Source organism: Oncorhynchus masou, chromosome 8, assembly GCF_036934945.1.
Source record: "Oncorhynchus masou masou isolate Uvic2021 chromosome 8, UVic_Omas_1.1, whole genome shotgun sequence".
Lineage (NCBI taxonomy): Eukaryota > Metazoa > Chordata > Actinopteri > Salmoniformes > Salmonidae > Oncorhynchus > Oncorhynchus masou.
Genome location: NC_088219.1, coordinates 15,216,420 through 15,229,266, shown reverse-complemented (window position 1 = coordinate 15,229,266; position 12,847 = coordinate 15,216,420). Strand labels below are relative to the sequence as shown.

The following is a 12,847-nucleotide window of genomic DNA, read 5'->3' as shown; positions in this document are numbered from 1 at the left end:
TTACTCCAGTCCTCCTCTCTCTCCATCTATAATACCTTACTCCAGTCCTCCTCTCTCTCCATCTCTAATACCTTACTCCAGTCCTCCTCTCCCTCCATCTATAATACCTTACTCCAGTCCTCCTCTGCCTCCATCTATAATACCTTACTCCAGTCCTCCTCTCCCTCCATCTCTAATACCTTACTCCAGTCCTCCTCTCTCCTCTCCATCTCTAATACCTTACTCCAGTCCTCCTCTCTCCTCCATCTCTAATACCTTACTCCAGTCCTCCCTCTCTCCATCTCTAATACCTTACTCCAGTCCTCCTCTCCCTCCATCTCTAATACCTTACTCCAGTCCTCCTCTCCCTCCATCTATAATACCTTACTCCAGTCCTCCTCTCCCTCCATCTCTAATACCTTACTCAAGTCCTCCTCTCTCTCCATCTCTAATACCTTACTCCAGTCCTCCTCTCCCTCCATCTATAATACCTTACTCCAGTCCTCCTCTCCCTCCATCTCTAATACCTTACTCCAGTCCTCCTCTCCCTCCATCTATAATACCTTACTCCAGTCCTCCTCTCCCTCCATCTATAAAACCTTACTCCAGTCCTCCTCTCCCTCCTCTCTCTCCATCTCTAATACCTTACTCCAGTCCTCCTCTCCCTCCATCTATAATACCTTACTCCAGTCCATCTCTCCCTCCATCTCTAATACTTTACTCCAGTCCTTCTCCCCTCCATCTCTAATACTTTACTCCAGTCCTCCACTCCCTCCATCTCTAATACTTTACTCCAGTCCTCCACTCCCTCCATCTCTAATACCTTACTCCAGTCCTCCTCTCCCTCCATCTATAATACCTTACTCCAGTCGTCCTCTCCCTCCTCTCCCTCCATAATACCTTACTCCAATCCTCCTCTCCCTCCTCTCCCTCCATCTATAATACCTTACTCCAGTCCTCCTCTCCCTCCTCTCCCTCCATCTATAATACTTTACTCCAGTCCTTCTCTCCCTTCATCTCTAATACTTTACTCCAGTCCTCCTCTCCCTCCATCTATAATACCTTACTCCAGTCCTCCTCTCCCTCCCCTCCCTCCATCTCTAATACCTTACTCCAGTCCTCCTCTCCCTCCATCTCTAATACTTTACTCCAGTCCTCCTCTCCCTCCATCTCTAATACCTTACTCCAGTCCTCCTCTCCCTCCATCTCTAATACCTTACTCCAGTCCTCCTCTCCCCCCTCTCCCTCCATCTCTAATACCTTACTCCAGTCCTCCACACCCTCCATCTATAATACCTTACTCCAGTCCTCCTCTCCCTCCATCATAATACCTTACTCCAGTCCTCCACTCCCTCCATCTATAATACCTTACTCCAGTCATCCTCTACCTCCATCAATAATACCTTACTCCAATCCTCCTCTCCCTCCATCTATAATACCTTACTCCAGTCCTCCTCTCCCTCCATCTCTAATACCTTACTCCAGTCCTGCTCTCCCTCCATCTCTAATAACTTACTCCCGTCCTGCTCTCCCTCCATCTCTAATAACTTACTCCAGTCCTCCTCTCCCTCCATCTATAATACCTTACTCCAGTCCTCCTCTCTCTCCATCTATAATACCTTACTCCAGTCCTCCTCTCCCTCCATCTCTAATACTTTACTCCAGTCCTTCTCCCCTCCATCTCTAATACTTTACTCCAGTCCTCCACTCCCTCCATCTATAATACCTTACTCCAGGCCTCCTCTCCCTCCCCTCACTCCATCTATAATACCTTACTCCTGTCCTCCTCTCCCTCCATCTCTCATACTTTACTCCAGTCCTTCTCTCGCTCCATCTCTAATACTTTACTCCAGTCCTCCTCTCCCTCCATCTATAATACCTTACTCCAGTCCTCCTCTCCCTCCTCTGCCTCCATCTCTCATACCTTATTCCAGTCCTCCTCTCCCTCCATCAATAATACCTTACTCCAGTCCTCCTCTCCCTCCATCTATAATACCTTACTCCAGTCCTCCTCTCCCTCCATCTATAATACCTTACTCCAGTCCTCCTCTCCCTCCATCTATAATACCTTACTCCAGTCCTCCTCTCCCTCCATCTATAATACCTTACTCCAGTCCTCCCTCTCCCTCTCCTCTCCCTCCATCTCTAATACCTTATTCCAGTCCTCCTCTCCCTCCATCAATAATACCTTACTCCAGTCCTCCTCTCCCTCCATCAATAATACCTTACTCCAGTCCTCCTCTCCCTCCATCTATAATACCTTACTCCAGTCCTCCTCTCCCTCCATCTATAATACCTTACTCCAGTCCTCCTCTCCCTCCATCAATAATACCTTACTCCAGTCCTCCTCTCCCTCCATCTATAATACCTTACTCCAGTCCTCCTCTCCCTCCATCTAATACCTTACTCCAGCTCTCCTGTCCTCCATCTTTAATATTTTACTCCAGCCGTCCTCTCCTCCATTTCTACCTGTCCCTGCATGGCCTCAGTATGGGAAGATTTTCAGACTTGGGGGAGGGGAGAAAAGGCTGATGTGCACAGAACAGAACAGAACCACCACTAACACCCCTCCCTGTTATTCCCTCCACCATTATCTCTCTATTTTTTCTCTCTACTACCATTCTGTTTTTCACTCGTTCACATTTCCCCCATACCCACTATTTCTCTGTTTCCCTCTGTCATTCCCTTCTCTGTCACTCTCTAACAGCATTCTTCAATGTCTTCATTTCTGAAGGCAGTATTATGTAAGTTTGTCTGCATCTTGCTTCCCATGACTACTGGGCTTAATGACAGAGGAACGACTAAATCCGATAACAACGAGGATGTGTATGTGATCCAGCATCAAGAGATGCGCGAGTGAGTGTGCTTTTGCTGCGCTGTTGTGTGTTTTCAGGTTTATGTGTGTGCATGCCTGTTTTTACAGTAAGCGCCTTTGTGTGAGGGTTGTTTGTGTTCACCTGTTGTGAGTTAGTCTAACCCCTTTGTTCCTAATAGCTTGCTCAGATTAGTCAAAACTAGGATGAATTAAACCTTGAAAACATGTATCATTAATGTCAAGACTGTATCAAATATGCAAGAAGCTATGTGCATGCTTAGTAGCTGTCACAGTAAATAGGTCTACCTCCTATCTGATTGGACGTAATGGCAAATATAATTACTCATTATTCATGCTTCCCAGTACCATCAGAAAGCAGTGTAGCTATACCATATGTCTATCTACAACAAACATGCTCGCACACGTAAACTCTCTTCCTTTCTCGCAACTGCATCTAAATGGCTTCTCACATTTAAAATATCCAAAAGGAGCATAGGATTTTTGAAAGGGTATATCAGTCCATTTGGACCACCTGGCTAGTGCTACAGCGGGCAGTTAGGCAGACAGGCAGGCAGGTGGCTGGGATGTGATCATGCTCTGTGGTGTGGATGAGTCAGGACTGAGGGGTTGTTCAACACTACTATCACTGTGGGCTAGATGGCTGTCAGCCCAGGGACAAAAGGGGCCACTATGCTCAGTGTAGAGGCATACTGAACTAGTGGAATCCAGAGGGGTATTGTGTGACCTTGTCACAATAGTAAAAAAGTCAAATGGTGCTAGTGTAAACAAACAAGCAAATATAATTCTTACAGCTTAACAAACCTGCACTTGTCTTTTGTACTAGCACTGCCTTTACTGATAACTATACTCTTAGAAAAAAAGGTTCTTCGGCTGTCCCCATAGAGAGTAGGGCATACCTAACAATGTGTAGCATTTTAATATAAGCAAGCTAACAGCCTGAAGAATCCCACGCGAACTATATGCTGGACTGTTCAGCCATATTGATATAAAAAGGAAACACATCTACAGATGTAGGATCTTAATTTGAGCCAGTTTGCTACAGCAGGAAAATAATCCTGCAGCAACAGGAAATTTGAAATATTACGTGGATTATAATTAAAGGACATTTTTGTAGGGGTTGATACATAAAAAAAAGGAAAAATCAACTATGACATTTCAACTTCAGAAGCTTTTTTAAACCTAAAATACACTAAAAGCATAAAATGTCCTGCATTTCAGGATTACAGTGCGATCAAATTAAGATCATACATCTGTACTCATATATATTGAGGTGAGTTATCCCAACATGATGGTGAGGTCATATGCAGGTGAGGTGACTATCTTTCACTACGGCTCATAGGATAAACTGCTGCATTGATTGGTTGAACAAGCCTCAATGGACTGTGTTCCTCATCACGTACTGTAATGCCTGTCTATCCATGTCTGTCTGAGAGGCAGAACAACACTCAACATTGATCTGATTCTTTAAAAGATAAAGAGAGATGCAGAGCTTTTGATGTGCTGATGTGTTTAAGAAATGTATTATTCTTACATGACCATAATGCAGATGATACTGAAAGTGACAGCTACCTGCTATGGGATGCTGCATTTACAGTCCTGCTTTGATGTCTCTACAGGTGCATTGGAGTCTATTTTTGTATTTCAGGTATTGAATTCACTCCCAGTCTCTCTTGTCTCCCTGCTAGTATTTGCTTACAATCATACACCTTCATACACAGACATATATTTCTACACCAAACAAAAGTACATTCTCCCAGAGTTTACTCCAGAGCTCAGACTCTCAGACCAACCTGCTCATAAAATAGTCCCTCAATCTGAAGCACTTTAAGCACACTGACCCACTTTCACAGTTACCTAGGCATAATACTCTATCTCACTCGCCACTGGTCAAAATAACCAGCATAAATCATACAACTGTCAGAATGGGTATCTTCTACAGTTTGATGCTACTTCCACCCTTCCTTCTCTCTGTTGGACTATTACGTGAACGCTGGGTATGTCAGTCAAAGTGTGTTTCACCAGAGTGTGAGTTAAAGGTGATCCCTCCTCCTAACCTGTGACTGGTGCTTCTATGTCCAGCATGGTTTTCTCCTGGCGCAGGATGGCGGCGCCCTCGTTGACGATGCGTAGTGCCACGGCCTCCTCCACGCGGCCCTCCTTGGTGAGGTGGGCTTTGAGCAGGTCCACCCTGGGCTTCCCGTCACAGTCAAACACCTCCTTCAACGTGAGGCGATGACTCAGGGGGAAGGGCACAGCTGTGGAGAGAACAGAGACGACATCACTCAATGGGACAGAGAACACAGTGAAACTATGGAAAGCCATTCATTTTCAATGGAAGAGAAGTGAAGTGGGCGATGTGAGCATGGGTGACAGAGTGTGAACAGGGCGGGACCTAAATTAGGGAAAGCTGAACTTTATATAAATACTAGGCGATTGTGCCACGATTGACCAATCGAAGCTCACTACACCTTCCAGCCCCTACTGGATAGGCTGTTGATACCTAGCACTACTTAGCATGCTGTCGGCTTGCTAGCAACCAAATTATGGGCGGAGCTGTGTGGCGAGGAAAAATACAAATGCTAGTTAAGAGCTGCGGCGTGTTGCTGTTCAACGGCCATGGTGCTGAACCGGTTTACCAGTCCCTTGTTTAAGTCTGTTCAGATCGTGTTGCTGTCCGCGGTGTTGAAGGTTTGTGCGGCGCTATAAGGACACAACAAGGCCTATATAGACTCTATCCTCCAATACTGTAGATTAAACTGCTCAACCCACTTTTCAATTACAGTGTTTGTATGCATAAAGCTAACCCTGCCCTTAGAGAACCCTAAAAGTGTCTTATAAATTGCAGAGGGTGAAAAGTTCCGTCTCAGATTGCATGACTGTAAACAGAATGCGTGAGGTCTACCTTCAGTCCTCCCAAAATGTGGCCTACTTTAATTATGGATGCTTCCAGAGTCTATTATCATTTATTCATCGCTGTAAATTGACAAAGTGACGTGTGGAATAAAAATGGACTCTTTTTATGCGAGGCTCAACAATCCATATTCTGAAATATGTATGAGCAGTTTAATGTCTGATCAACAGAGAGTAAAAAGCCCTTCATTTACCACCACTGTCCAAATGAGTAGGTACTGTATGCATTTCTAAACCCTAATATGAGGGAAATTATTGTATTGTATCCAGTATCTTCTGATGCAAAGCTAATAATACTGTAATACCACAGGAAACAATAGTTGAACGATACTTGAATTAGATAGCCACTGCCAAATAAGGCATCCTCTGAAACATCACATCAAACCCACATTCATTGCTTTGGGAGCAACAAAGGTAATGTTCTGCACGGAAGCTGATCTGTGTGTGTCAGTGGTCGAAGACACCAGTTGTCTTTTGTGTTCTGCTTAATATAAAGTCATAAAGTTGCCACGTGTGCTGCTGCAGCAGCCTCTCTCATTGCTGGACCGGAGGCCTTACTATGAACTCAGGTCTGCATTCCAATCAATCATAGGCAATTATGTTTCATTCAGATTGGATACTAAAATAAATCTGACACCATTGTGCTCTTAAGTACAGTGCATTCATAAAGTATTCAGACCCCTTCACTTTTTCCACATTTTGTTACATAACAACATTATTATAAAATGGATTCAATAAAAAAAAACATCCTCAGCAATCTTCACAAAGTACCCCATAATGACAAAGCGGAAACAGTTTTTTAGAAATGTTTGCAAATTTATAAATAAAAAAACATTATTTACATAGGTATTCAGACCTTTTGCTATGAGACTCAAAATTGAGCTCAGGTGCATCCTGTTTCCATTGATCATCCTTAAGAAGTTTCTACAACTTGATTGTGTGACAGATCCCTTCGGTACTGATGCTCATTCTGTTCACCAGTTCCGGAGGTCTACGTCACCGGCTTTCTAGGCTTCACTGAACGGGAATCATTATCATCAACCCCAGACTGTCTTGTCTGATTACACACACCTGGCTCCCATTACCCCTGATTAGTATGTTATATATGCTCCCTCTCTTCCCTCTGTCTTTGTTGGTTATTGTTCCCATGTCCGTTGGTTGTGTGAGTACCTATGCATTGCTGCAGTTGTTATGATGCGTGCTTTATATACTGTTTGTTACGGGTATCGTCCCGTGTCGGTCAACGAGGTTTACCCTCGCTCTTTTGTTTGGGGACAGTCCAGTGTTTTTGTATACCTGTTTGTTTTGGGTGTATTAAAAACCCCTATTGTGTATTCCTGTGCCTGTCTCCAAATCCTTTATACCAGCGTGACAGATTGGAGTCCACCTGTGGTAAATTCAATTGATTGGACATTATTTGGAAAGGCACCCTGCCGGTCTATATAAAGGTCCCACAGTTGACAGTGCATGTCAGAGCAAAAACAAAGACATGAGGTCGAAAGAATTGTCTGTAGAGCTCCAAGAGAGGATTGTGTCGAGGCACAGATCTGGGTATGGGTGCCAAAACATTTCTGCAGCATTGATGGACCCCAAGAACACAGTGGCCTTCATCATTCTTAAATGCAAGAAGTTTGGATTCACCAAGACTCTTTCTAGAGCTGGGCGACTGGCCAAACTGAGCAGTTGGGGGAGAAGGGCCTTGGTCAGGAAGGTGACCAAGAACCCGATGGTCGCTCTGACAGAGCTCCAGAGTTCCTCTGCGGAGATGGGAGAACCTTCCAGAAGGAAAACCATCTCTGCAGCACTCCATCAATCAGGTCTTTATGGCAGAGAGCCCAAAGGCACTTAAAGGACTCAAAAAATGAGAAACAATATTCTCTGATCTGATGAAGCCAAGAGTCACGCGTGGAGGAAACCTGGCACCATCCCTATGGTGAAGCATGGTGGTGGCAGCATAATTCTATGGGAAAGTTTTTCAGTGGCAGGGACTGGGAGACTAGTCGGGTGTGAGGGAAAGATGATCGGAGCAAAGTACAGAGAGATCCTTGATGAAAATCTGCTCCAGAGCGCTCAGGACCTCAGACTGGGCGAAGGTTCACCTTCCAACAGGGCAATGACCCTAAGCACACATCTAAGACATCGCAGGAGTGGCTTCGGGACAAGTCTCTGAATGTCCTTGAGTGACCCAGCCAGAGCCCGGACTTGAACCCAATCTAACATTTCTGGAGAGACCTGAAAATAGCGGTGCAGCGACACTCCCCATCCAACCTGACAGAGCTTTAGAGGATTTGCAGAGAAGATGGGAAAAACTCCCCAAATACATATGTGCCAAGATTGTAGCGTCATACCCAAGAAGACTCAAGGCTGTAATCGCTGCCAAAGGTGCTTCAACAAAGTACTGAGTAAAGGGTCTGAAAAGTTATGCAAATGTCTGTGTGTGTGTGTGTGTGTGTGTGTGTGTGTGTGTGTGTGTGTGTGTGTGTGTGTGTGTGTGTGTGTGTGTGTGTGTGTGTGTGTGTGTGTGTGTGTGTGTGTGTGTGTGTGTGTGTGTGTGTGTATATACTGTATGTCTCAGAGACCTGTTAGAATAAACAGCAGCAAACATCAGGCAGGTCCTTTATGACCTACAGCACAATATACCTGTGAACTCCTAGTCATATAGAGCTGACGACCTTGATCAGTATTGGGGAATCTACTTTGATAATATAGTCACAATAAACTAACAATAATGAGGCTATACAGGAGATACCAGTACAGAGTCAATGTAAGGGGGTACAGATTAGTTGAGGTAATTTGTACATGTAGGTAGTGGTAAAGTGACTATGCATAGATAATAAACAGCGAGTAGCAGCCGTGTAAAGACAAGGGGGGGGGGGTCAATGTAGATAGCCCGGGTGGCCATTTGATTAATTATTCAGCAGTCTTATGGCTTGGGTGTAGAAGGTGTTAAGGAGCCCTTTGGACCTAGACTTGGTGCTCTGGTACCGCTTGATGTTCGGTAGCAGAGAGAACAGTCTATGACTTGGGTGACTGGAGTCTTTGACAATTTTTGGGGCCTTCCTCTGACACTGTCTAGTATATAGGTCCTGGATGGCAGGAAGCTTGGCCCCAGTGATGTACTGGACTGCACGCACTACTCTCTGTCATTGCTTACGGTCAGATGCCGAGCAGTTGCCATACCAGGCGGTGATGCAACCTGTCAGGATGCTCTCGATGGTGCAGCTGTAGAACCATGCCAAATCTTTTCAGTCTCCTGAGGGGGTAAAGGCATTGTCAACCTTCCGAGGGTGAATCGGCAAGACAAAAGATTTGAGCTCCTTTTGAGCGGGGTATGGTAGAGGGTCAACAAATAGCAGGCCAAACTATCCCTCTCAGCACTGCCTGGACTGCGCAAAAATGCAAATGCTTTCCGTTTGAGTTATATTACGTTTTATTTTCATCGTTTGGGGTCAAGAACTGAAACACAGTTCCCGTATGTCCCGTGTGTATCAAGAGAAGGTCCACCACCCAAAGGACATCCAGCCAACTTGATACAACTGTGGGAAGCATTGAAGTCAACATGGGCATCCCTGTGGAATGCTTTTGACTCCTTGTTGAGTCCATGAGGCTGTTCTGAGGCCAAAGGGGGTGGAACTCAATATGAGGAAGGTGTTCTAAATGTTTTGTACACTCAGTATACAGTGCATATACAAAAGTATGTGGACACGCCTTCAAATTTGTGGATTCAGCTATTTCAGCCATAACCGTTGCTGACAGGTGTATAAAATTGAGCACACAGCCATGCAATCTCCATAGACAAATATTGGCAATAGAATGGCCTTACTGAAGAGCTCAGTGACTTTTAACGTGGCACCGTCATAGGATGTCACCATTCCAACAAGTAAGTTCGTCAAATTTCTGTCCTGCTAGAGCTGCCCTGGTTAATTGTACGTGCTGTTACTTTGAAGTGGAAACATCTAGGAGCAACAACGGCTCAGCCGCGAAGTGGTCGCCCACACAAGCTCACAGAATGGGACCACCGAGTGCTGAAGCACGTAAGTAAAAATCGTCTGTCCTTGGTTGCAACTCTCACTACCGAGTTCCAAACTGCTTCTGGAAGCAACGTCAGCACCAGAACTGTTTGTCAGGAGTTTCATGAAATGGGTTTCCATGGCCAAGCAGCCGCACACAAGCCTAAGATCAGCATGTGCAATGCCAAGCATTGGCTGGAGTGGTGTAAAGCTCGCCACCATTGGACTCTTGAGCAGTGAAATATTCTCTGGAGTGATGAATCACGCTTCACCATCTGGCAGTCTAATGGACGAATCAGGGTTTGGCGGAAGCCAGGAGAAGGCTACCTGCCCCAATGCATAGAGCCAACTTTAAAGTTTGGTTAAAGAGGAATGATGGTCTGGAACTGGTTTTCATGGTTCGGGCTATGCCCCTTAGTTCCAGCGAAGGGAAATCTTAACGCTACAGCATGCAATGACATTCTAGACAATTCTGTCGAGATTGGTGTGGAATAACTTGACTGATCTGCACAGAGCCCTGACCTCAACCCCATCAAACACCTTTGGGATGAATTGAAACACAGACTGCGAGCCAGGCCTAATTGTCCAACATCAGAGCCCAACCTCATTAATGACTTGGAAGCAAGTCCTCACAGCAATGTTCCAGCATTTAGTGGAAAGCCTTCCTAGATGAGTGGAGGCAGTTACAGCAGCAAATAGAGGACCTACTCCATATTAATGCCCATGATTTTGGAATGAAATGTTCGACAAACAGGTGTCCACATACTTTTGGTCTTGTAGTGTCTATATAGCACTATTGCCAAGTTTTTCAGCTAGTGATTTGTGTTGCTCTGTGCATGTGGCTATGGGGAGCTGCTGAGCTGAGTACTTTGGGAATGGAATGGAACAGAGAGAGGAGAGAGATCTGTGACTTGAGGCTCAACGTGATCAACATGCTGCTAAATAATGGATGTTTGACTAGAGGGGGAAAAAGAGAAATCTCATGTTGCTGCTGCTGGGATAATGAGCCAGGCCTGGCATGGAATTTTGGGGTAAAGACATCCCAGTCAACTGTGTGCGTATGCGTGTGTGTGTGAGAAAGTAGGTTTGTTAGTGTGTGTGACTACAGGGCCTTCAGAAACTATTCATACCCCTTGACTTATTCCACATTGTTGTGATAGAGCCTGAATTGAATAAATGTTGTTTTTTCTCACCCATCTACACACAATACCCCATAATGACTACGTGAAAACATGCTTTTAGAAATTGGAAATGAAAATGAAATACAAAAATAACTCATTTACATAAGTATTCACATTCCTGAGTCAATACATGTTAGAATCACCTTTGGCAGTGATTACAGCTGTGAGTATTTCTGGGTAAGTCTTTAAGAGCTTTGCACACCTGGATTGTGCAATATATGCCCATTATTATTATTTTAATTCTTCAAGCTCTGTCAAATAGGTTGTTGATCATTGCTAGACAACCATTTTCAAGTCTTGCCATAGATTTTCAATAAGATTTAAGTCAAAATTATAACTAGGCAACCCAGGAACATTCACTGTCTTCTTGGTAAGCAACTCCAGTGTATATTTGGTCTTGTGTTTTAGATTATTGTCCTGCTGGAAGGTAAATATGTGAGTGTGCATCATTGACTTGTGTATGTATTAACTCAATAGACCGTACTGTCCTTCTGATACTCTCCAACTCTAAGAGGTTAATTAGAGACGGGGAGAAACAGAGGGCAAGAGGGAGAGAGGTGAGAACGGAGAGCAAGAGAAAGACAGACACCTTTGAAGAAACCGAGAAAAATAGGGAGGATTTAGACGGAGAGAAATGGAAAGGAAAGGGGGATGCCTAGTCGGTTGTACAACTGAATGCCTTCAACTGAAATGTGTCTTCCGCATTTAACCCAACTCCTCTGAATCACATGGAAGGCAGTAATGAGGAAGAGAACACAAGGCCTGGTGAAAACACATTAGTACATTGAGAGTTAGAGAGAGAAAGCCAGAGGCAGAAAGAGAGAGAGACACAGACAGACAGACAAACAGACAGAGGACAGAACGAGAAAGAGAGAGGGGTGAGATGTGAGACAGCTCACTTCGACTGGGAGCCCAGGCTGAGTTGAACTGTGGTGCATGTTGCCGGGCAACAGCTGACTATTGGAGTAGAGCCAGTGCTGTATACTGTGATTTGCATGGGAGGCTCACATAGATGCAGATCTATATAGTCCTTATTTTTCTCCTTATCTGAAGCACACGTTACCCCAAAAAATAGGTTTAGGCCACTGGTTCTCAACTGGTTTTGCATTGGGACACAAATTGAACCAGGTTGTCTCAGTTGCGATCCAATATTCGCATCACTATTTTTTGTTGTTGCCCTTCTGCAATCTGGAAAACTATTTTTAATACTACATTGATAGTAAATATACCAATTATATGACAAGGTAACAGTCCCACCTTCTTCATTGTAGTAATTCCATTTTGCCCATATTCTTGATGAAGAACGTTAAACTCACTGGTTTGAGACCACAAAATCAACCAAATACAGTAAATATCGCTGCTAATAACGCTATATTGGAAATACTGTGATTGAACTATTTTTGTTCTGAGGTTAAATTATAAGATATATAGGTTCATTATCATTTCTACACACCTACCTGGTGTGTCTTCCCTATTATTCTAAGATGTAGAACATAGTAAAAAAATAAAGAAAAACCCTGGAATGAGTAGGTGTGTCCAAACTTTTGACTGGTACTGTATATAATAAAACATTTTACTCAGACACTCGCGACTCATTCAAAACCTCCTGCGACCCCAATTTAGGTCGCGACCCACCTGCCAAGAGCAGCATTTCTCAACTGAAAGGGAAGGAAGCTTATATTTGACATTACAATAAATTGAAAAAGGATTTCATTTACATAGCCCTTCTTACATCAGCTGATATCTCAAAGTGCTGTACAGAAACCCAGCCTAAAACCCCAAACAGCAAGCAATGCAGGTGTAGAAGCTCGGTGGCTAGGAAAAACTCCCTAGAAAGGCCAGAACCGAGGAAGAAACCTAGAGAGGAACCAGGCTATGAGGAGTGGTCAGTCTTCTTCTGGCTGTGCCGGGTGGAGATTATAACAGAACAT

General features: G+C 44.3%; 1 protein-coding gene across 1 annotated transcript in view; it reads right to left on the bottom strand.

Moving 5' to 3' along the window:
- LOC135544163 (protein phosphatase 3 catalytic subunit alpha-like) overlaps window positions 1-12,847 on the bottom strand; it is a 63,642-nt gene that overhangs the window by 36,438 nt on the left and 14,357 nt on the right. Inside the window, exon 2 of the mRNA XM_064971583.1 lies at window positions 4,870-5,070. Within this exon, the coding sequence (XP_064827655.1) occupies window positions 4,870-5,070 (201 nt within the window). The remainder of the gene's footprint in view (window positions 1-4,869; window positions 5,071-12,847) is intronic.